The 26671-nt window shown below is 35.2% G+C and overlaps 1 protein-coding gene across 11 annotated transcripts in view; it reads right to left on the reverse strand.

Annotated features, from left to right (window-relative positions):
- Window positions 1-26671, reverse strand: part of FYB1 (FYN binding protein 1) — a 165859-nt gene that overhangs the window by 6848 nt on the left and 132340 nt on the right. For 4 of the 11 annotated variants that reach the window (XM_005556774.5, XM_073993347.1, XM_005556777.5 and 1 more), the window contains 8 exons: window positions 26038-26179; window positions 22416-22438; window positions 19475-19541; window positions 17806-17943; window positions 16098-16123; window positions 12179-12245; window positions 9327-9426; window positions 8709-8871 (listed from right to left, as the gene is read on the reverse strand). In XM_005556774.5, the coding sequence (XP_005556831.3) occupies window positions 8709-8871; window positions 9327-9426; window positions 12179-12245; window positions 16098-16123; window positions 17806-17943; window positions 19475-19541; window positions 22416-22438; window positions 26038-26179 (726 nt within the window). Of the gene's footprint in view, window positions 1-8350; window positions 8449-8708; window positions 8872-9326; window positions 9427-12178; window positions 12246-16097; window positions 16124-17805; window positions 17944-19474; window positions 19568-22415; window positions 22439-24897; window positions 25552-26037; window positions 26180-26671 lie in introns of those variants that run through there. The other 7 variants (XM_073993344.1, XR_012413621.1, XR_012413620.1 and 4 more) reach the window with 7 other exon arrangements.

The following is a 26671-nucleotide window of genomic DNA, read 5'->3' on the forward strand; positions in this document are numbered from 1 at the left end:
AAAGAGAAAAATCTCTGCAAATAACAAGCTTATAGAACAAATTGTGGAGTTTGTATCAGGGTCCTCATAACTGAAATAACTTTTTATCTATACCTATACTTAGGGTTACACTAAAATTAGAAGAGTTTTCTACAGATAGTAATAGCCATTGACTTCTTTTTATCAGTTAAAATTGGGGGTTCTGCTTTCATTTTGGATTTTTTCCTAAAACAAATTGGAAAAAAACACAATAGTAAATGTTCCCATAATATACTCATGTTGATGTTAATAATTTTAAAATAATGATGTGTATGAACTGAAGCTTTCAACACTGAAGTCAATCTCATATGATTTGGTAGGACTTCATACACTCTCTGAGCTAAAATTGGATGATAAATAGAGAAATATATAAGAGTTATAAACTGTTGTTAGAGACTGCAGTTATTCCGGCATCAGATATAAAGTTCAAAACAAAGAGAATGTGATCACCATTTTTAGAAATTAAAGATTTTTATTTGCTTACACTTCTAGGTAATCTATTTTTAAAAACTAATTTATGCTAAAATTTTGCAGGCTTGGATAAAACACTAAATGTAGAGAGCTAAAACAGTCCTTTACATGACCAAAGTTAATCATTCATGATAAACAGCTTAATACCTCAACTTTACAAATTGCTTATAAAAAACATATTCTCTTAGATTCTCAACCTGTATTTCCATTCCCTCCTATATCTGTGTGTTCAAGAGTTCTAAGGAACAGCCTTCGCCTGTGTTGAACACTTTGTTGCTGCTGTGTGTTTGTGTGAAATACATAAACATCAATAATTGGGAATATTATTTAAGAAAAATGTATTAGGGAGATGGAGTGTGAGATGGTACTGTGCTGCAGAAATGATGTGATAATATGGGGCTTGCTAGCTATAAAATCACAATTATATAGCCTTTTTACAGGGTAAATGACTTTTAATACAATACAGGTTTTGCTGTCTGGTACCTTTAAAAATCTCAGCTAAAACTTCATTCTATTAAAAGCATGATTCATGACAGTATCAAAACAAGTGACTTACCATAAATTTTTAAATAATCTCTCCATTATAGGTCCTAGAAATATATCTATTTTTTTTGCAATAGGAAAATCTGTTTGTTTATGTTACATATCTACATTTATTATAGGGAATGTTAGTGAAAACTATAAACACATGAAATAACAACAACAACAACAATCTCATCATGGTCTGTATCATGTAGAAGGGCAGCTATGTTTAGCACTGTAATATTGTGAGTGTGAGCACACCAGGGATTCTCACATATCATATGAAATTATTATTTGGAAACCTCACATTTATAGAGCAGAACATAATGGCTTGAAACAAATGTTTTGAAATATGTGGTGGGATAGAGCCAGTTAGGAAAATAACACCCACCCCCCATATGTGCCAGTTAATTTCTTCCCCAAACGTTTGCTTGCTACAGGGCAGATGTGTCTCAGGACTAATGACTCACCTTGTAGAAGGATATTGTGAATACAGATTAACCAAGGAAATAGAAAATAATCTTTGGAAAAGTGGAAATTATCTTCATTCTAATATTTTCAAATTTTTACTTAATAAAAATGAAAATATACTATTTCATCATTATTTCATTTGTTGTGGGTAAATCCAGAAATAAAGTTAAATGTACTCAATTTGGCCTCACATAGTTTAAAAACAAGAAAATCATATTGTATAGATTTACCTAGGCAAGTGGAACAATGTCCAATTTCAGTGGAAAATGCTCATAATAAAAGAAAAAACAGTGTGTTGTGTATAATATGAATATAAATTATTATCCTAGTTTTATAAAAATGTTCACTCTTCCCCTCTTCTCTGTTTCTATTGTTATTTCTGGAACTTCATATTTGGACAACATTTTAACTTTCTAAATTTAAAAAATTTTCTTTCAGTGAGCCTGTGTTGTTTTAAAATTGAAAACAAATTATGTAAGTTAAAAGAAAATGATCAATTGGATTTGGGAAGATTGAAAGCACCCTTAAAATCCCTTGGTCTTTGATGCCTAAAGAAAATGGAGAGCATTTTGGCCACAAATAACTCAGACAAAAAGTATCTCATTCTATATTTTTTGTAGAAAGTTTTTTTCAGTCACAGGAGGTGGGAAAACTCACAGCTTATGAGACATAGAGTTGTGGAATATGTATAAATATTAGCAAGAAACTAAACATTTGGCAATGTGCCAGAAATTTATATTGAAGATTTCAATGCCTACACAGTAGGAGCTTCTACAAGTTAATGGGTGAGGCTTGATCGAATGTGATAATGCCTGTAAAAGTGGCTTATGCCCCACTCCGTAATTGTAAGGGATTGTTGTTCTTGCTTTAGCCTTTAATTGTTATTGTTACAAACTTTAGGTTGAAATAGGCTATGCTTTTCTTTCTCTGATGGATTAAAGAAGAATGGAAGGTAAGGATAACATTAGTTTCACCTTGGTGCTCGATTACAAATGCAAAGACATCTGTAACCAGAAGATGCAGAAATAAGGAACCAAAAGATTTAGAGGCTCTGCAATGGCATATAACAATCTAACTACATCACTAAAGCCAGAGGAGAGAACTTCTGTCTTCTAACCAGTTAAAGTATTCAGCGGACTTGTTTCTGTGAGTGTCTGTATGTCAGACTTTCATCTGGCTATCCAACTGCAGTTTCCAAATTGTTTCATTCAATCCAGCAAGTCTCACGCAAGGTGCAAGGCATTGTGTAATGTGTTGACAATACAATGTTGAGAACATTTCATTGAAGTGACTCTGAAGCTCAGAGTCTAATAAGAGTGATAGATTGATAAAACAATAATGACAATGACAGCAGCAAAAGAAGTATCATGGTTGAGTTGGGGAGAGATTAACTGTGATGGTGTGGCTGGGAGTAGGGACTGGGGGTGCTTCTAATTTTAGATGACAAGTGAGTTGTTTTTAATAGAGAATCATGGGCATTTCAAGTTGAATTCCTAGCATAGTAGGATGAAACACATAATTTTTTTTTTTTTTTTTGAGACAGAGTCTCGCTCTGTCAACCAGACAGGAGTGCAGAGGCGCAGTATCGGCTAACTGCAACCTCTGCCTCCTGGGTTCAAGCGATTCTCCTGCCTCAGCTTCTCTAGTAGCTGGATTATAGGTGTGCGCCAACATGCCTAGCTAATTTTGTATTTTTGGTAGAGATGGTGTTTCGTCATGTTGGCCAGGCTGGTCTCAAACTCCTGGTCTAAAGTGATCTGCCCACCTCTGCCTCCCAAAGTCCTGGGATTATAGGCATGAGCTACTGCGGCTGGCCAAAACACGAGATTTGTTCAGGGAATGACAAGTGAATAGTTTGTATTTCTGGAGTGTCAGTTGTAGATGGAAAACAGCAGTGGGTGAGGGTAAGCCTAGATGATAAAGAGTTTTATGTGCTAGCCTAAATACTGTATTTTTTAAAATAATATTTGGATAACATTGTGGGGAAATGGATTCTGAGTGTAAGGGCAAAGATAGATGTATCACTAGAAAGGCTATTGCAATCATCTAGCAAAGGGAGGGTTAAACAATCTTATAGAGGTGTGTGAAGAATGAATTAGCTATTTTTAAAAACTAAGAATGTCAAGGACCCAGTCCATGGAAGGAGTAAGCAGGTTTGTAAAAATTAAGAAAGGCAGGAGGTTAGGAAAAATAAAACTGAAATAATGTAGATAAGGTGATTAAACCATAGAATAATACTTAACCTGAAAGTCAGTAACATGCTCCTAGTGCCTCTCCCTTACACCCGCATCCTTACCATGTGAGTAACTGCATATCCAACTGACAGTACTTGCATTTAACAATTTTTTCACTGATGGCTTTTCTCTGGCTTCTGGCTACCTTCCCAGGAATAGGCTTCAGCTCCTGAAGGACAGGAGTTGGTGTATAAATATCCCAATTTATTTCCCACTGGAAGGGATAACACTAACACTTGGGGGTCTCCAGTAGGATCAAGCTCCAATAATCCAAGTGGTAACTTTTTGATAATAAGACTTTATTGGCTGCCTTCGCTCCCCTATCTCATTTCTCCACTTGCCACTGGCATTTTTGCAGAATCACTTTATGGGGAAGCCAAATACAGTGCAATCAAACTAGAACTCAGGACTAAGAAACTCAATCAAAACCGCTCAACTACATGGAAACTGAACAACCTGCTCCTGAATGACTACTGGGTATATAACGAAATGAAGGCAGAAATAAAGATGTTCTTTGAAACCAATGAGAACAAAGATACAACATACCAGAATCTCTGGGACACATTTAAAGCAGTGTGTAGAGGGAAATTTATAGCACTAAATGCCCACAAGAGAAAGCAGGAAAGATCTAAAATTGACACCCTAACATCACAATTAAAAGAACTAGAGAAGCAAGAGCAAACACATTCAAAAGCTAGCAGAAGGCAAGAAATAACTAAGATCAGAGCAGAACTGAAGGAGATAGAGACACAAAAAATCCTCCAAGAAATCAATGAATCCAGGAGCTGGCTCTTTGAAAAGATCAACAAAATTGATAGACCACTAGTAAGACTAATAAAGAAGAAAAGAGAGAAGAATCAAATAGACGCAATAAAAAATGATAAAGGGGATATCACCACCGACCCCACAGAAATACAAACTACCATCAGAGAATACTATAAACACCTCTACGCAAATAAACTAGAACACCTAGAAGAAATGGATAATTTCCTGGACACTTACACTCTCCCAAGACTAAACCAGGAAGAAGTTGAATCCCTGAATAGACCAATAGCAGGCTCTGAAATTGAGGCAATAATTAAGAACCTACCAACCAAAAAAAGTCTAGGACCAGACGGATTCACAGCCGAATTCTACCAGAGGTACAAGGAGGAGTTGGTACCATTCCTTCTGAAACTATTCCCATCAATAGAAAAAGAGGAAATCCTCCCTAACTCATTTTATGAGGCCAACATCATCCTGATACCAAAGCCTGACAGAGATACAACAAAAAAAGACAAGTTTAGACCAATATCCCTGATGCACATCGATGCAAAAATCCTTAGTAAAATATTGGCAAATCAAATCCAGCAGTACATCAAAAAGCTTATCCACCATGATCAAGTGGCCTTCAACCCTGGGATGCAAGGCTGGTTCAACATACACAAATCAATAAACGTAATCCAACATATAAACAGAACCAAAGACAAAAACCACATGATTATCTCAATAGAGCAGAAAAGGCCTTTGACAAAATTCAACAGCCCTTCATGATAAAAACTCTCAATAAATTCGGTATTGATGGAATGTATCTCAAAATAATAAGAGTTATTTATATTATATACCATCTCACACTAGTTAGAATGGCAATCATTAAAAAATCAGGAAACAACAGGTGCTGGAGAGGATGTGGAGAAATAGGAACGTTTTTACACTATTGGTGGGACTGTAAACTGGTTCAACCATTGTGGAAAACTGTGGCAATTCCTCAAGGATCTAGAACTAGAAATACCATTTGACCCAGCTATCCCATTACTAGGGATATACCCAAAAGATTATAAGTCATGCTGCTATAAAGACACATGCACACATATGTTTATTGCGGCACTATTCACAATAGCAATGACTTGGAATCAACCCAAATGTCCATCAGTGACAGACTGGATTAAGAAAATGTGGCACATATACACCATGGAATACTATGCAGCCATAAAAAGGATGAGTTTGTGTCCTTTGTAGGGGCATGGATGCAGCTGGAAACCATCATTCGCTGCAAACTATCACAAGAACAGAAAACCAAATGCCGCATGTTCTCACTCATAGGTGGGAGTTGAACAATGAGATCACTTGGACACAGGAAGGGGAATATCACACACCAGGTCCTATTGAGCGGTGGGGGCAGGGATAGCATTAGGAGATATACCTAATGTAAATGACGAGTTAATGGGTGCAGCACACCAACATGGCACATGTATACGTATGTAACAAACCTTCACGTTGTGCACATGTAACCTAGAACTTAAAGTATAATAAATAAAATAAAATAAAATAAATCTACAATTATTAAGTAACATAACAATTTAAAAAAAGAGAAAAAATCCAGCCCATAGAAAGTCTTTACACAAAAAGCAACATGCATATAAGTGCTACCATATAATCATGTGGTTTCCATCCCATCTGAGATGTACCCCAAAGCCATCTAAGAATTTAGGTAGTTAACAATGAACTTGGAAACTGTAAAGTGCATTGATACTGCAGCAGAAAGAAAAAAGATATTTAAATGAAACTCTTGACTGTAATCTATCAGAAGTTTATGAAACTTTTTCACCTCTAATTCTTAGAAGATGATACATTCTAAGAGAACAGGAGACCTCCAGTATTTGTAATAGTACTTAGAATTATTGATGTTCAAGTAGAAAATGATATTAGATTATGCAGTTATTCTGAATGGCTACTTATTCTTAAAGTCTGCTGGTTCCTAGGAAGATAAGAGTCTCTTCTCTGAATTTCTCTTACTGGTGCCATATCTATTCCTGTCCATCGATATCCATACATGTTTGTTGATGAGATCATCACATCCTTGTTACTTAGGATATGTGAAGATCCATGCTGATCCAAGGACCAGCAGCATCAATTACCTGGGAGCCTGAAAACCCATAGAATGTCATGCCATTTTTATAAATGTAAGGTGGGAAAAAATAAGCAAAAAAAAAAAAAAGAAGAATGTCAGACCTCACTTCTACATTTTCAACAAGATCCCCATTGATGTGTATGTACTTCAAAGTTGGAGGAGCATTGCTTTAGATAAGACTTGCTGCTAAGCATGGGAGACTTAGGTCACTATGGCAAGATTTTCTTCTACCATACCAAGGGCAAGATATGCACAAGCTTCAGCTTGTGCCCCGGAGAGAGGTCTATGTGACAAATACTAGGACAATTCTCTGTTGTGAAAAATGGGAAATTTTTGGAAAGTAGAGGACAGAAAACATATCATTTAGACTTATCACCTTATTGAGACTTTTTTTTTGGTATTTAATTTTTTTTTTTAGTTCAGTTTCTCTTATTTGCATGATTTTATAACATGGCTATAAATCCTACCCCAAGTTAAACAGCTTTCTTACTTTTTCTACCATATGTCATGAGAGATTCATCATATTACTATCATAATTTTCATTTAGAACATTCAATTGGGTATATTCATCATAACATTTAATAATTTAAAAATCTGAATTTTTAAATATTTTTTGATGCAATTTGATGCTTATAGTTCTTTTTACACTTATGGCTATTCCTTAAGGTAGATCCTTGCAAATCCTAGTCTGAATGGGGGTTTTCTTTGTCCCCTGGGGATCTTTCTACACATTATCTTCAGTGAACTTCCAATCTTAATATTACACTGCCACGGCCCTTTATCTTTTGTACCCACATTCCGTATTTTCCTTTGAAAAGCCAACCACACCTCCTCCGTGATAAGTTTTACATCCATTTCCTCCATCCTTGAGTCACTGTGTTTTATTCTTGAAACTCCATTTCAATTCCTGTCCCTGAGTCACCTTCCTCCCATTAAAATTAAACTCAGAGTCCATGTTTTCCATGCAGATTGACTAAGCTGATATGGGGCAGCTGTGGTGGCTATTCAGTTTCAAATATAAGACAATGTAATTTTGAATTACTCTTCTCTGGATTTTAAATAAGCTTTTTTTTTGAAATTTGATAAACATATTTTCATCTGTCAGCTTTCTTTATTTTCTATTTTTTTTGTTGTTGTTGTTTGTTTCTTGAGTCAGGGTATCGCTCTGTCACCCCAGCTGGAGTGTAGCAGTGCGATCATGGCTCACTGCAGCTTGGAACTCCTCAGCTCAAGTGATTTTTTCTGCCTTAGCCTCCCAAGTAGCTGGGACTACAGGCACACACCACTATATCTGGCTAATTTTTCTTTGATTTTTAGTAAAGACTAGGTCTTGCTATGTTGCTCAGGCTGGTCTCAAACTCCTGAGTTCAAGCAATCATCCTGTCTCAGCCTCCCAAAGTGCTGGGATTACAGGCATGAGCCACCGCACCTGGCTCCCATCTGTCAACTTTAATAGCTGATAAAGTCAAAGGAGACAGGAACTTTTTTGGATTTATTTGGAATAGTATGTTGCACTAAGTGTGTTCAAATAAGAAATGAAAACAAGTGAATTTGCAAGATAAGAAAACTGGAAATTCTAGGTGTGAAATATCCAGATTTCTACACAATTCTGTATAATTTGAAATTCTACATAATTTTAAAACCAGGCCAGAGCAAGAGACACTGTCTACTTTAGCACAGTGGTTCTGACTTTAGTGTATACATGAACGAGCTAGGGAAAAAGTTATCATCACGTTTTTACCTGATTTCTAGAACTCATATTTCAGCAAGTCAAGGGTGGGTCCAGGAAACTGCGATTTTAATACACACACAAGGGCTTTCTGATGCTGATGGTCTGTAGGACTGTGTTTTGAGAAGCAGTAATTTGGCATTATTTTTGACACAGAGTATATAGATAGTATGTGGTAAATAAAAAGAGAATAAAATACATTGATTTCAGCACAGCATAATGACCAACTTCTGAACGATTGCCACAATTTACAAAGGATAGAGCAAAAAGATAGATAAGAGTTAGTAAACACAGAGTCGTCACTAAAACATGTCTGGTTGTTAAATTCTGGGGTGACATATATGTATATATTGTAGTATAAGCAGTGACTTACATTTCCCTTCTTCATTTCTGCAGAGAACTTTTGTATCATCTGTGTTTTGTATAACTTCTAGAGATTCACCAGGTTTTACCTGTAGATCTCTGGTTCCCCACTTTTTAGAAGTTACAGAAGTTGTAACATTAGTTGAATATAGGACTCTAATTTCACCATCATACTAAAAAAAAAGAGAACAATATTTAAATTATTGGTTTATGTGCATTATTGAAACAACTTATTTATGGATGGATTCATTAAAAAGGTATTTGCTAAAGAGATAATCAGTGTTTTAGAAATATAATGTAGGAATATTAAAGAAAATTTTGAGGGACAAACATCATTCATAACCTCATCAACCTAATATAACAATTATTTTAAACCTTCTTATTAAGGTTCAAAGGACAGCTAAATTTAGATGATTATCACAGTATGAATACTGTGCATATTATAGCTTACTTAATCTTTTATAGAAATAAATTTAAATCTAAAATAAATTTTGTTCAAAATAAAAGGGTTATAATAGCTAACTGGAATATTGATAATTACATTTTAAAGTGTGCATTTTGGTACTTAAAAATCATTGGATTTTTCAGTAGAGCTTTATACTTTGTATAATATTTAGATATGACATACTTTAAATTTTTTCCTGAAGTCTTTTTCTTCTTTTTCCTGCTTTTTTAGCTTCTTAAGGTCCTTTTCTTCTGTCTTAGCTTTTCCAATATTAGCTCCTTGACTAGGATGGCAGAACACACATAAAACAACACTTTGTTTAGAAAATATTAAAAGAATAGTCCATAACAGAGACAATCCATAACATTATATTTTTAACTTTTTGTTTCAGTTAATTCTTTTTGTTAGAAATCACAGTAACTGTGGTCGTAATAAATGATGACATTTCATAATGTAGAAGGGTTTCCTCAAGCAAATATAGACTGTAAGAATTAAAATGGGAGTGAGAGATTAGATTCCTTCTTATACTGAACCACATAAAATCACTGAGTCACGGTTTAAACATGGTTGCATGTCAGTGGTTTCATATGACTTAATCTATTCTTAAACCTCCCTAAATTATCAACCCTTTCTAGATAATTATGTAGCTTGGCAAATGTCATAAGAAGGGATTTTTAAAAAAGAAGACTTCAAAAAAGAATCAATTTTTATGGTTTATAACATTTATATGTTATGTTGTTCAAATCTACTTAAAATGCAGCCAGAGTTTTGGTTAATAAAAAAAATATTGTGTAACAGTTAAGATTTTTGATATTATAAGAAGGAGCTTTTAAAAAAAATGGCTATTATTGATCTTTATCTTCATCACTTTATCGATTGTCCATGTGTGTGTTTGTGTGTGTGTGTGTGTGTGTGTGCGTGTGAAAGACAGAGAGAGAGACAGAGGTGGGAGAGGGAGAAAGTAAGAAAGATAAGCACATCCTAAGTGTTTAGATGAGTTAACAGACTTATTTTTTTTAACTGCTAGGATCCAGGTATAGAAATCCACTATATTTTGTAGATACCAATTACCCTAATATAAGTGAATATACCTAAAACAGTGATTTTCTAGCCTGTCCACACAGAGGATCACCTGGGAAGCTTTTAAAGGATACTACTGCTCTTGCCCAATTCCTGGATATTCTAATTTAAATTAATTTTAAAATTTAATTTAGTCTGAGTGAGGTCCAGGTAGTGATGGACACATTTTAAGAGCTTCCCGCATGATATTAATTTGTAACCAAGGTTGAGAACCATTCACTAGGGTTAAATTATGAATGGTAGGGAAGGACTGTAGATATCTTTAGTGAGCATTTTCAAAATTAGAATATAAGAATTTTTATTTAGATGATCTAAGATAAAGTTTTGTTTGTAACCAATTTATTTTAAGTTTAATTCTCAATTTTGGAATCTTAGCTTTTAGTTCACTCATTGTGGAAAGAATTGGCACAATATCTAGCTCAGGCTCTGCGAATGCCCACAGTACTGCCTGCCTGTGGTAGTCTGGGCATTTGTGGAAATACTGTCCCAGATGAACTCTCTGGGGCAATCAGAATATACATGAAACTTAGAAATGCCCTACAAGGTATCTTTAAAAAAATTTATTGAAATTTATTTAAAAATAGAATACGACATTGGAGAACACAAACTTGCTTTAAACTCTGAAAATAAGCAAAATGGGGAAGAAAATTGTCCATATCCCATAAAGCTTAGTCAGCTGGGGTTTATTTTGTTTGAAGAATACAGCCAGTGTGTGACTCTGGGTTCCTAGAGTGATTTTATGGAATGTGATGGCATTTCTACAGTAATATAAAGCAAAAACAAAACAAAACAAAACAAAAACAAAAACAAAAAAAAGCATTAACAACTGTAAAGGATTGAAACACCACTGGTGAGAAATAGTAAAACTTGAACGTATTACTGAAGATTCCATTTTTGTTTCACGGAGAATTAAAAAAAGGGCAACGATTCTCTTTTCATGTTTCTTATTTGTGTTGCCTGTGGAACTTGATCTTCATATATGAATGATGGCATATTTTCCCTTCAGAGTCTTTGATCTTGATACTCTCTCTAGTTCCATAAAATTAGTTTAACAATTTTGGCAAAAATTAATACTTAGCGTTTACCAATGCATTTTTACCAGTACAACTCAGAAGACACCACTTACTGCATTCCATTTATGTTACTTTCATCCTTTATTCAAATACAAGATCTTTTGAGTCATCTTTCTTTTTTCCTGAAAAAGCTAGATAGGTGTTCTTGCTTTTATACCCAGTATGTATCAAATCATTTCATGTATTTATTGGATTATGAGAAAGCATCCTACCATGTTATTTTCTATTTCAAAAAAAAAAAAAAAAATCCAAAAGACACTCCTTTTGTATTACTTGATATTAACTGATTTTATACAATTTTAGCCTAAAATTAATTTTTTAACATTTGAATGTAACCTACCTAAAAGTCCTTTTACAAATAAATCTTTTTTTTTTCTTTTTTTCATAAAGGAAACTATCTTGTAGAAGACAGAGGTGGCTTGAACAAGATGGGTGAGAGCTGAGATGTAAGCTAAGAAGTATATTCAAGAAAAAAAGGTTTGGGGAAAACAGTACAAATAAAGAAAGGAGAAGAATCAGTGGAGACTAGTTGTGACCAAGATCTTAAACATGTTTCCCCAGTGAATGAATGAATAAATAAACCAGATATCAGTGAGTCACAGGCCCAAGGTTAATCAGGAAACAAGGAGCAGAACCAGGGGGATGGAAGAGAATGAGGGGAGAAAGGGATGGAGGTTGGGACAAAGGATTGGGGGTACCTACTCTCAAACCTCGCAGGGAGGTAGAGCTGAGATCGGAAGGAAACACAGCGTTAGAGAGGAGGTCAGAGCCAACAGGATCACACACAGTAGACACACAATCCCACTGGCTTTTTATTTCAGTTGAATTTTCTTGAGTGTTCTCGTTTTCATTACTTCATTGTAATGAAAGCATTTTAATTACCTCATCTCTGCTGATGAAATAGGGAAATCAGAGGTATCCACATCATCGTAAACTTCATCTCCCATGTCTAACAAAAGACAAAATATCAAAGGTTGAAGCACTGTTAGTTTAGATTTTGATATGAGCATTCAATGACGTTTTTAATATAAAGATTGCTTCAAGGACAATAAAAGTTTTCCTAGTGTCTCGGTACATTTCTCCTGGAAGCATTGTCTGCTTCTGAAAGGGGAGAGGTTATTACTTGCCATGGGTTAAATTATCCTCAAAAAACCAGTGACCATAATGATAATCATTGTTATCTGGAAGAAAACTCATGGAACAGTGGCTATGACTATCTGAAGATCTACAAGTGCAATGAATGTCAGAAGTGGCAAATTGCTGATAAACAAATCAACATTACTGGCCATTGGCAGGATGAAGTGGAGATAGAAATTGAGATTCTTATGGGATTTAGGGTGCTGTGATAATATATATCATCCTATTTAAATGTCTCCCTCCTGCCTTCCTTCCTCCTTTCCTTCGCCTCACTGATCTGTTTCCCATTACCTTTTGCCTTACAGTGATATTAGGAGTGGCACCACCTTTAAATGGAAAGATTATTTCTTTTAACTAAATACTTCTGTTACAGGTACTGAGAAACAGTATTGGCAGAAAAGTTGTCGTGACCTTAACTGGTTCAATGGCTTTTCCAATCATTAGAGCTTTTTCTCCCTTCTAGACTTCTTTATTTATTTATTTATTTATTTATTTATTATTATTATACTTTAAGTTCTAGGGTACATGTGCATAACGTGCAGGTTTGTTACATATGTATACTTGTGCCATGTTGGTGTGCTGCACCCATCAACTCGTCAGCACCCATCAACTCGTCATTTACATCAGGTGTAACTCCCAATGCAATCCCTCCCCCCTCCCCCCTCCCCATGATAGGCCCCGGTGTGTGATGTTCCCCTTCCCAAGTCCAAGTGATCTCATTGTTCAGTTCCCACCTATGAGTGAGAACATGCGGTGTTTGGTTTTCTGTTCTTGTGATAGTTTGCTAAGAATGATGGTTTCGGCCGGGCGCGGTGGCTCAAGCCTGTAATCCCAGCACTTTGGGAGGCCGAGACGGGTGGATCACGAGGTCAGGAGATCAAGACCATCCTGGCTAACACGGTGAAACCCCGTCTCTACTAAAAAAAATACAAAAAACTAGCCGGGCGAGGTGGCGGGCGCCTATAGTCCCAGCTACACAGGAGGCTGAGGCAGGAGAATGGCGTAAACCCGGGAGGCAGAGCTTGCAGTGAGCTGAGATCCGGCCACTGCACTCCAGCCCGGGCGACAGAGCGAGACTCCATCTCAAAAAAAAAAAAAAAAAAAAAAAAAAGAATGATGGTTTCCAGCTGCATCCATGTCCCTACAAAGGACACAAACTCATCCTTTTTTATGGCTGCATAGTATTCCATGGTGTATATGTGCCACATTTTCTTAATCCAATCTGTCACTGATGGACATTTGGGTTGATTCCAAGTCTTTGCTATTGTGAATAGTGCCGCAATAAACATACTTGTGTATGTGTCTTTATAGCAGCATAATTTATAATCCTTTGGGTATATACCCAGTAATGGGATGGCTGGGTCATATGGTACATCTAGTTCTAGATCCTTGAGGAATCGCCATACTGTTTTCCATAATGGTTGAACTAGTTTACAATCCCACCAACAGTGTAAAAGTGTTCCTATTTCTCCACATCCTCTCCAGCACCTGTTGTTTCCTGACTTTTTAATGATCGCCATTCTAACTGGTGTGAGATGGTATCTCATTGTGGTTTTGATTTGCATTTCTCTGATGGCCAGTGATGATGAGCATTTTTTCATGTGTCTGTTGGCTGTATGAATGTTTTCTTTTGAGAAATGTCTGTTCATATCCTTTGCCCACTTTTTGATGGGGTTGTTTGTTTTTTTCTTGTAAATTTGTTTGAGTTCTTTGTAGGTTCTGGATATTAGCCCTTTGTCAGATGAGTAGATTGCAAAAATGTTCTCCCATTCTGTAGGTTGCCTGTTCACTCTGATGGTAGTTTCTTTTGCTGTGCAGAAGCTCTTTAGTTTAATGAGATCCCATTTGTCAATTTTGGCTTTTGCTGCCGTTGTTTTTGGTGTTTTAGACATGAAGTCTTTGCCCATGCCTATGTCCTGAATGGTACTACCTAGGTTTTCCTCTAGGATTTTTATGGTATTAGGTCTAACATTTAAGTCTCTAATCCATCTTGAATTAATTTTCGTATAAGGAGTAAGGAAAGGATCCAGTTTCAGCTTTCTACTTATGGCTAGCCAATTTTCCCAGCACCATTTATTAAATAGGGAATCCTTTCCCCATTTCTTGTTTCTCTCAGGTTTGTCAAAGATCAGATGGCTGTAGATGTGTGGTATTATTTCTGAGGACTCTGTTCTGTTCCATTGGTCTATATCTCTGTTTTGGTACCAGTACCATGGTCAGCGTGGGCGGATCACAAGGTTAGGAGATTGAGACCATCCTGGCTAACACGGTGAAACCCCGTCTCTACTAAAATTACAAAAAATTAGCCGGGCATGGTGACGGGTGCCTGTAGTCCCAGCTACTCAGGAGGCTGAGGCAGGAGAATGGCGTGAACCCGGGAGGCAGAGCTTGCTGTGAGCCCAGACTGCGCCACTGCACTCCAGCCTGGGCGAGAGTGCGAGACTCCGTGTCAAAAATAAAACAAAACAAAATATAATAAAATAAATAAAAAATTAAGGAAGAATGCTTACTCTCTGCAACTATTAATTGCTCTACAGCCAATGAAGCTGAAGAGATTGAGTTGAAGAAATTGCAAGTATTTTAAGGAGTCATTACCGTAAAAAGTTTAAATGCTCTCTGGTAGTGGCAAGGAATTGATTTCCTTTATAAATTCCCCCCCTCCATATCCTCCACCCTCGTGTGTACTCAGGTTAATTAATTTCACACGATGAAACTTGGTTAGCTGTATGAAACATAAATACTTTGAAAAATATCATCTAGAAGGGTCAAAAGCTACTACTGCGTGCACATGCACTTAAAACATATTTAAGAACAACAAGCAATTCTAACAAAACCTTATTTTTTACAGAATTGATTACTTTTGTTCCATTTTACACCTACTTTTTGAAGAGTTAATTTTTTGAATACTTTAAAAAATTATAGATTGGAATACAAACTTATTATCAGGCACTGATCAGTTTGAGTTTATCCCTTACATATTTTCACATAACTGAAAAGAAAGCTCTAATGTCAGATAAAGGGTCTACAGACGAATAGATTACCTGTGTGTTGGTTTTTCTTTTAATATACTTATAAGTTAAAATAAATAAACTTTTTGAAAGTCCCTGAATATTCTTAAGACAACATTTTATTTTGTTCAAAGTAAATTTTAAAAACATCTAAAGATCTGTCTCAGCAGGGAAAAAACAGTAACTGATTGAAATTGTATAAAGAAGCTGTTATATTTAACATTTTCCAAATACAATATAAACTATCCATTTAAATATTCAAAGAAATTAGATTTAGAAGAGCATTACTGGCATGTAATCTGGCATGTTTTTAGATATCCTTATGCCGAAGTCTCATGTATCAAGCTTGGACTGAATTGGGGCTGGGGGACACAGGGAAAATGGGTGCTCATCCCTTCCCACTTATCCCTAACCCAATAGTGGCTCCTGGAAGAACAGTTTAAAAACTATCAATCTTTTTTATTTTTCTCATCTTGCTATTTTATCATTGAGCACCTGTGGCCACCCATGGTAAAGTTACTTGCTCAAGGTTACATAATTTATTATTTTCAGAGTCAGGACTTTAATGCAGTTACTGTGACTATATCCAATGCTTTCGCACTACCACACTGCAAGAAATGAACATATAGAACATACTATTAGTTTTTGTTACTTACCCAATTGTTTAGGAGGAGCAGGGAAACTACAAAGAAAGTGACAACACAATTATAATCAGACTAACATGAACACAGAAATTGATTCAGTTATGTAGGAGAGTATAAAGAGGCAACAGCCTGGAGGCATATTAGGTTACTTCATCTGTTGACCATTATTTCTTTCTCATCCTCCATTTCTCCGCTAAGTCCGTTTCTGTTTATCAATTTGGAACTTAGCAAGACAATTTTTGGACCCCAAATGTTTGCCAAAACTTGCAGAGTCAAGATACTCAATTGGTTTATTTTGCCCACAGCCATTGGATCAAAATTTCCAGATTTGTTATATGAGGTTTGGGTATAATATCACACCAGAGTAAATGAAAAGGATTCAGTATTTTGGAGGCATTGTGACATACATATCTCTGCCTCCAAACTGCTTATTTAAAGAGTAGAAATACAGACTCAAAATTAACAGAGGTCATAGGAATATGACCATGTTTCCCAATATGTGCATATATATTCCCAAAAAGGAAAATGGTGAATAAGAGGAATATTTACTTAAACCGGGGAGTGACAGCTTATTAATTAAAGTGATCTGAAATCAGGATTAGGTGGCATTTAGCTGCAACATAAGAAGACCCATGCTTCTATTTTCTGAAATATGACTTCTAAATACACACCACACACACACACCCCCCCCCCACGGAAAGAATGGTGCACAGGACAGAAATGACTGGTTAGAATAGAGTGTGAGGGATCATTAATTCAAATGATCCCAAATCAGATTTGGATAGTATGTAATTGAAGCAGAAAAAAAAACCCTCTCATTTTTCAGTAAGGGTTATATTTGAGTAATGCTGCTCAAGAGAAGAGAAGGTTTCTTGTGTTTTCCTAGAATTTCAAGTGTACTGTGTATTGACTTGTTGCTTTGGGGTTTTACAACCCAATTGGGAATGCTATATGGAATTAACATCTTATAAAGACTTAAGCTAAATGTGGTGAATTCATGAGGTAAATATAAAACAGAAAGATTTTCTTGTACCAGGGAATATGATTAAGATTTTTCAAATTCATATATGTGGAATGTATACTAAAGGGTTATTTTTGGAATGGAATGATAAAAGTTATGCCTTAGATTTTACTTGGACAAACTTAAGATATTTAGAATACTTTTAGTACAGGGAAAATTATTAATATATCATTATAGCGTAACAGAGTTAAAAGTCTTTAATTATTGTATTTAGAAAAAAATTCAAAATTATGTTCTTTATTTCAAACTATTAAAAAAGAGTGTATATTTTGAAGAGTATTCAATATAAAATACTCTGTAGTAAAATGTGGCATTGGAATTGTGAGTTTTCAGATGTAATGCTGTATTTTAAAAGGTCCTACTAAATGGGTGTGTTAGTGTTTGTGTATGACTGTGTGCATGAGTGTGAGAGGGTATGTGTGCACTTATGTGTACATGTGTGTTTTTGCACATTTTTGTGAAGAAAGTAAAATATATCTTTGAACTGCAGGATGATTTCTGAGTACTTGGCCTTCTTTTATGTAACGCATGACCATAAAGGTGACACCATAAACCGGGCTAAGGTGATTAATAGAAAATTGCATTAAGGTGATTTAAGTCTATCAGAATTTGGTTATTGCTTATAGAATATTAGTAGCATTTGATTAAATACATATTAGTGTAGTTATTGTACACTGGATTTGGTTGATTGACTCTTACGATGAACCTTCATTATTGTCTGACTCAGAGACTTTAGGTTTCTCTCGTATACTTTTCTTTTTGTCATCTTTTCCCTTTAACATCTTCAAAATCCCCCAGGACCACGTATTACTCTTCTCTTGAACCTGTAGTGTGGAGCTTTGGAGCATACAGGCATTGATCAGAATGTAATAATCAGTGGCAAGTGAAGACATGGTGTGGACATTCAGATTCCTTATAATTATACCACATTAATAATTCAGGCAGTAAACAACTCATTTTATTGGACAAAATAGTGTTATTAAGTTTATAGATCGTGGTGATTGAATACCGCTCCTATGAACTTGATGTTTTTTTTTCTATTAAATGAGAATTCTCCCACTTTTTAAAATGGGAAGCAAGTCCCTAAGGATTAAGTTTTAAACAACTGGGTGCAGTGGCTCACACCTGTGATCCTGGCACTTTGGGAAGCCAAGGTGGGAGGACCGCTTAAGCCCAGGAGTTTGAAACAAGCTTGGGCAACATAGTGAGACCTCATCTCTACTAAAAATAAAACACATTAGCTGGGTGCAGTGGTGCACACCTGTGGTCCCAGCTGCTCAGAGGCTGAGGTGGGAGGATTGCTTGAACCTGGGAGTTTGAGGCTACGGTGAGCTATGATCCTACCACTGCACTCTAGCCTGGGCAACAGAGTGAGACCTGGTCTCAAAAAAAAAAAAAAAAAAAAAAAAGCTTGATCATCAATTTTGCTTTATTTATGATTAAAATGAAGTAATTAAGAAATCTTAGACTGGCCATGTTGGCTTACGTCTATAATCCCAGCACTTTGGAAGGCTAGGGCAGGCAGATCACCCAAGATCAGAAGTTCGAGACCAGCCTGACCAACATGGAGAAAACCCATCTCTACTAAAAATACAAAATGAGCCAGGTGTGATGGCGCATGCCTGTAAACCCAACTACTTGGGAGGCTGAGGCAGGAGAATCGTTTGAACCTGGGAGGTGGAGGTTGCGGTGAGCCGAGATCGTGCCATTGCATTCTAGCCTGGGCAACCAGAGCAAAACTCAAGTCTCAAAAAAAAAAAAAAAAAAAAAGAAAAAGAAAAAGAAACCTTAAACTTTTAAATATGCCATTTAAAATGGAAAAAGCAAATTTATTTTCTTACTGACCTAAAGTATTTTTATTTTTATAAATTGTTATAATTATTATAAATGAGCAGATATTTATTGTTAAGCTAAAAGATTAAGTATTCAATTCTGGTTCTGCCATAGGTAGCATAGGTCTCAATTTATTTGGGTTTCCTATATTATAATCATGTTATTACACAAGGGATAGCCATGCAACTGATAAACTCTTCAGGGACTGTTGTAAAAGTAAATTATTGATCAATAAAGACTTTATTAGAAAAGGCTTAAAAATATCCTCAACACCTGTAATTTATCTTTTTTTTTTTTTTCATTTCACTTGTTTTGCTATAGTTATTGAGGTTCTTCCAAACAATCAAACATTTTGTTTGAAGTGTGGTGCAATTACACTTCCCGGTTTACAACTGTTGTTAATTAAACATTCAAATCATTTGGGGTAATGTAAGAAAGGACACTATTTTCTGCTTTTTATTTTAACTGGAAATCAAAACTAAATTTCAATGTATATATAATAATTTGCAAAAAGCAGTTCACTGATTATTCTTACCCATCATCAGCATCTTCCTCTTCAATCCCATCATAAATGTCATCATCTGGTGGTGGAGGGAATATCCCTTCATTTGGATTGGAGGAAAACCTTCTGTTAATTTTATAATTTGGTTATGTAATGATCACTCAGGTTTTCATTATAAATCTTCCTTATTTAACTGCAGAGAACATTTCACTTTCATATAAGCCATTTAAATAAAAAAACACTATTTTCCTACTATCCCATAATTACTTACTTTGTTGATCATTTTATAAAGAATTCTTAGGGGTGAAATTACAATAACAAAATGAGGGCTAAGAGGCACTGTGGACTTCAGTTGAAAGGAATGAGGGTACAAAAACATTGGAAAAAGTAAACTTAAATAGGGGATGGAGTTAAATATTTATTGTGGAAAAAGAAGTGAGGAGGTGATATAAATCTAGCTAACTAGTTAATGGTCAGGAGACATTTAGGAAAAGATACTGATCAGGACACAAGTGAAGAAAAGCAGCGGGATGAAAGGTGAATTTGTAAATATTGATGGTAGTTGAAACAGAAAGAAGTGAAAAGTGACTTTTTAAATACACATTTTTGAAAGTTAAACTGTTTGCAGTTTCATTTGTTATTCTACGCTCCTCAGAAGACTTGCTATTTGACAGATATTTACTTAACAATTGTTTATTGAGTAGTTTCTATGTGTAAAAAATATGTAGAATGACCTTGAAATTCGACTTTTAGTATGAGAACTTTTGCACTGCAAGGTGTTAGATCAAATCCCTTATTTTGGTGCTGGGAAATATAGGGGCCATTGAGTTATAGTCAAGGTGACTAGATAGGTTATCATCTAAACAAAAACACTTCTGAAAGTGAAGGAGAATGTTGTTTTTAATTGTGCTCTGATGACTGGCATAAATCAAGACTGTCCTGAACACACTGGAGTGGAGTCACCATATGATCTGTAACAAACTTAAAAGAAAGAAGTGGTTTACTCAGAGTCACTTGGTGGCCAGCTCTAGAATCCAGTTTATTGACTCTCAAGTTAGTGTTCTTTCCATCATATTAAGATCTCTCTCATTATTTGTAAACTAAAGCATTTTTTTCATTAATATACACAAACATGATGGAGACTTATGAAGAAGTTACTCATAAAAGTGCATGGTTTCCCATGCTCACATATTAGTATAATTAATATCGTTAAAAGGACCATACTACCCAAATCAATTTACAAATTTAATGTAATCCCTATCAAAATACCAATATCATTTTTCACAGAATACGAAAAAAACCCCTTAAATTTGTATGCAATAAAAAAGAGCATTAATAGCCAAAGCAATCCTGAGCAAAAAGAATAAAGCTGGAAGCATCACACTCCTTGACTTCAAATTATATTACAGGCTGTTGTAACCGAAACAGCACACCGTTGGTATAAAAACAGAAACAAAAACCAATGAAACAGAATAGAGAACCCAGAAATAAAGCCACATATTTATAGCCAACTGATTTTAGAAAAAGGCACCAAGAGCATACACTGGGGAAAAAAACACCCTCATCAGTAAGTGGTGCTGAGAAAACTGGATATCCATATGTAAAAGAATAAAACTAGGCCCCATGTCTCACCATATACAAAAATCAACTCAAGATGGATTAAGGATTTAAACATAAGACCTAAAAGTATAAAACAACTATAAGAAAACATAGAGAAAACATTCTAAGATATTGGTCTAGGTAGAGATTTCATGACTAACACCCCAAAAGCACAGGCAACAAAAACAAAAATAGACAAATGGGATTATATTAAACTAAAAGCTTCTGTATGGCAAAGCAAACAATCAACAGAGTGAAGAGACAACTTGTTGAATGGGGGAAAACATTTGCAAACTATTCATCCCCAAAGGGATGAATATTCAGAATATACAAAAACTCAATCAACTCAACAGCAAAATTCCCAAACAATCCCATATAAAGGCAGGCAAAGGATCTAAAAAGACATTTCTCAAAAGAAGACATACAAATGGCCAACAGGTATATGATAAAATGCTCAACATCACTAATCATCAGGGAAATGCAAATCAAAACCACAATGAGATATTATCTTACCCCAATTAGAATGGCTGTTATCAAAAAGAAAAATAATAACAGATGCTGGCGAGGATGTGGAAAAACAGAAACTCATACTGTCGGTGGGAATATATATTCATACAGTCATTATGGAAAACATTATGGAGATTTTTCAAAAAAAACTAAAAATAGAACTATCATGCAATCCAGCAATCTCACTACTGGATATTTTTCTGAACGAAAGGGAATCAGTATATTAAATGGATATCTGCACCCCCAAGTTTATTGCAGCACTATTCACAGTAGCAAAGATATAGAATCAACCTAATTATCATTGGATGAATGGATAAAGAAAGTTTGGTCTATACACCATGAAATACTCTTTGGTCATAAAAAAGAATGAAATCATGTCCTTTGCAGCAACATGGATGAAGCTGGAGGTCATATTAAGTGGAATAAGTCAGATATAGAAAGACAAATACTGCATGTACTCACACATATGTGGGAGCTAAAAAAGTTTATTTCATGGAAGTAGAGAGTAGTGATTGTTACCAGAGGCTGAAAGGGATGTAAAAATGTGTTTGAGGGACATGAAGAGAGATTGGTGAATGGGTACAAGCATACGGTTAGATAGAAGGAATAAGTTCTAATGCTTAATAGTAGAGTATGGTGACTATAATTAACAACAATACATTATACATTTCAAAATAGCCAGAAATGAGAACTCGAAATGTTCTCAACACATAAAAATGATAAATGCTCATGATGATGGATAGCCTAAATACACTGACTTGAACAATACACATTCTATGCATGTAACAAAATAACACATGTTCTCCATAAATACATGCCAATATATGTACCAATTGTAAAACATCATTTTAAGAAGTGTGTGGCTTACCTCCACTTCCACTCTGACTGTGGCTAGAAAAAAAACCCAGAAATATGAAGTTAATCTATGAATTACTTAGCTAGGAAGAAGGCAGGTACATATTCTGATCAGTTATTCAAAAGAGAAATAACATTCCAGTTGAAAGTTCTTAGAATGTTGTATATGAAGAGGAAAAAACCTTTCTTATCATCAGAGATGGGTAATTACAAGGCAAAAAAACAAACAAAAACAAGAATTAAGTTAATTATAATGCTACATATGATATACAAAATGATGATATTGTTTGCTTTTGATATTTTTCTATGAGGTTGTTTTCAGATGATACATTATTACATCATTCACTAGATGGACCATTAAAACAAGCCCCAAGGGTATTATTATTCCATGAGTCACATAGCACAATTATCATTGTGTTAAATTAAATTATCTTTCAATATATTTTGACCATAGCATTTTACTCTTAGTCTAATAGCAGTCATTTTTCTTTAAAGGGAGAACTCAAAAACTTGAATTCTCATTCAGGGGGCTTTTATTTGGTATGACTGACTCTCTAAATCCAGATTGCCTATGTTTCTTATTTAGTTTCATATCATTATATATTTTCTCTATTTTAGCATTTATGTTATAATTGTCTCTTTTCCTGCCTATATCTCCCACTAAAATGTGATTTCTGTGAGATCAAAGGAAATGTAGACTGTGAGAATGGAAAAAATCCCAGAAGTCATCTCTTCAATTCCTTCATTATACAGAAAAGAAACCAGGCTCTGAGAAATTAAGTGACTTGACTACACCCACTTTTACATCTAGCTGCACTCACTATACCCCCAGTTTTCCACGTTGGTTAATCTGCCAGCAACAGATAACAGTTTAATGTTAGTGTCTTAGAGGACAATTATATCGTACTCATATCTGATTTCCTAACGTTAAAAGTAAGTGAAAGAAATTGATCTGATGCAGATCTCCTGTTAAATTTGAAATAAAAACATAAAGTTGCTGTCAGGAACTCTGTAGGAAAACATGCTGTAAATGTCTTCCTATATGAATAAGGAACTGCTTTTTGAAGAAGTTGCAGTACACTCTCGCTTGCTTATGTACCATTTTGACATTTATTTTTCCTGACTCTTCCCTCTGAGCTTGATGCATGAAGCAGGCAGTTGGAATTATGCGAAGAGCTGCATTCTGCTTGGCTGCCACTCTTGGCAGATACTTTTCATCTTGGATTTTTATACCAATTTCCAAAGAACAGGGTTGTTGGAATAAGGAGCAAAGCTCCTGTTTTATTTCATGTCTAGAGCAATTATTCAATTTCCTAAAATGGTCGTTTAGAATGTATAATATTTGACGAAGTGAAGAAGAGGTAGAAGGAGCAGGGCACGACAGGAGAGGAGAGGGAGAGAGATGTATATATGAAAGGAAGAAGGTTTGCTATGAAATGGTAGAGGGGTATTTGCATTTGCAATTCCCTTTTCTTCAATGTTTCATATTCGCTGTAGATACTGCTTTAGTGGAGAAGAAAAAGAGAAGGACAGCTGTCAGGGGCTGTGCTTTGAAGCCTCAAGTCTGCTCCCTGAGTTTGAAGCACTCACAGCCATTGCTCTTCACTCTAGGGAATCAGGAAAGAGCCAGTAGAGTGCCTGAGTCAGAAGTCATGAGCAGGAGGGAGAAGATGATGCCTTCTCTGCCTCTTCTTGCCAGGGCAAGCTGCCGGCTACACTCAGCATCTTCCCTTTTTCTAAGAACAAAGCATGTTCTGTTATGAGATCTCTGCCAGCAGCAGCTGCAGTTTCAAAAATAAAACATGTATAGAAATGGCTTCTTCTTTAATTTTCTTATTAAGGGTGCATAAGAAGGGCTAGATGCTAGTAAATACTGTGGAGCTATACTCATTTCAGATACTGAGCATTAAAACCATACAACTCTTCTAACTTCCTGCTTTTACTAAATATAAGATTCTTTTTTTGTTACATGTTTACTAAAGTAGAGCAGGTTTTTAGAGTTATGGTATGTATGGATTCAATAAAATGGGAAAAGGTGATAATGCTAGTTTTGGGCAATAGTCACCCAATATGGTTGAACAAAGTTTCATTTTAAGAATATCATTTTTTTCCTGGTTTTATTATTTTTTCTTGAGTATGCACAACAGTGTAAATACGTGTTCATTAATGTAACTGGAATTCTTTCACCAAAAATTAAGGAAATGTGCTTTTTGAAAAACAAACAAAAGGCACATGCAAAGTATATACATTGGTAATATACTTGACATACTTATGAAAATTCTGGAAGTTATAGAATATGACAATTTGGAACTTCATCTGACCCGAAAACTGGCATTTACAGATTCACACTAGGTTGATGTTTGACTAAAGTCAATTAATGATCTCCAAACTCTAGTGTATGCATTGTATATTTTGGTATATGTTGCATAATTTATGTTTAGAACATGGTAAGAAGCCATAGCAGACTATAATTCATTTTAGAAAGACAAAACTGCTAGAACGTGGCATAACAAGTTTAATTGATACTCTGATATAAAAGATCATAAGAGGAATATTTAATTCTTCATGTGCTTTTTCAGTGTATTACTAATTTGGTGTTTTAGAAATGGCTGACAGTGAAGATTGCTTCCTTTGGAATTTGAGTTTTGAAGAATGCAGACACAGTTTTACCCAGGTGAAGAGCTAGCACAGGTTATGTATTTTAGGATCACAATGGGGGTTTCCTAGTTTTACAAGGGAGTCATCAAAAAAATAAAAATTCTGAACTGGACTAGAGATTTTCCTTCTTTTTTCCTTTCAACTTGAGGGGATTATGGCTTTAACTGAAAATGGAAGTATTGGAGGAAAGAAAGAATGAAAGGAGAAAGGGAACAGAAAAGTACAAAAGACACAAAAGAATGACAAAAATAAGAGCTGGAACAAAAAGAAGAAGAGGAGAGATGGAGAGAGAAAGGAAGCAGAAGACTGAGAAAGGAAAGAAGAGAAGGAGAGGTACAAGGGAGGCATGGCCAATCTCTTCTCATTGGTCCTCCAGAAAAGATGTTCTATTCTGTTCCTCTATACTAGGAAGGTGTTCCCATAATTCTTGAAGTGAAGATCATTTTAATCTAGTGAAATGGGCCATGGAAAGTTGGACCCTTAATTGATACCTAGGGATCATTAAAAAAAAACAGAGTTTTTACTTTTAAAGAGCAAACTGAGGTTACCATAAAAATCATTTTTTGTCATATTTTCAAAAAAACCCAAATATATTTAGAATCAGAGATCTATGAGAAAAAATGGGCTAAATTTTATATTTTATGCTTCATATTTTACCAAATCATATTTCTATTAGGCATATCCCTAAAATCAAGTCATAATGAACATTACAAAAGTGTTTTAGAATGACAACACATTTTACAAGATCTGGCAAATGGCCCACTATATTTCAAGTAGCATTTGATGCATATAATCAAAAGAAAGACTATAGAGTTTCAAATGACCTTTCACTCATGTTGGGGTTATTTTAAGTGGTCATTTAGTTTAGTGATAGAGAGCAGTAGGAGTTATGGAGGGTAAAATTCTAGGATCTTAATATACAAAATTTCTGACAAGGAGACAGTTTGATCTGTTCTACAATATGCACTTGCACGTACCTGCTAATATTATCCTGCTCTGCAACATCATCATATACTTCTTGGTCTTCTTCAATAGGTCTTGACGGGGCACCAAGAGAGTCTTTTTTCAGTTTCAAAGAATCATAGTCAATCTCTACAGCAGTTGTTTTAATATAGCCATCTACCAAAAAGGGAAAGGTTTATGTTCAGGCAACTGTAGTTTAAATATTTTAAAGTTGTGAATAAAATATCAATCGCACATTTGCTCTTTAAACTTTCCCCTGATTTATTTTCTTGTAGTTCTGATTTGTAGACCTCCCAGGTAGACCCACATTTTACTGTACTCTGTCAAAGTCTAATCCTGTTGTAGTTTAATGTAAGCCTACCTCCTATTTTAAATATTCTAAAGTGATTCACATGAAGCATTTTTTCTTTTTAACATCAATGAAAAACCTAATGCTGTTTGTTCCTCCTGGAATAATATAAAACTTTACATTGTTTCCCACAATGAAGATAACAGATGAGGTGAAGACGGAACTATACCTGCCATTTAACATTTTCCTCCCTTTGTCCACTCTGTAAAGTACTCCTAACTTGGTGCCTATGAGGAGTTCTGGAGGAACATGCACATTGAATATTGCCTCACAAAGAAAACACTTTGAAGCCATAGAAA

The sequence above is a fragment of the Macaca fascicularis genome, chromosome 6, assembly GCF_037993035.2.
Source record: "Macaca fascicularis isolate 582-1 chromosome 6, T2T-MFA8v1.1".
NCBI lineage: Eukaryota > Metazoa > Chordata > Mammalia > Primates > Cercopithecidae > Macaca > Macaca fascicularis.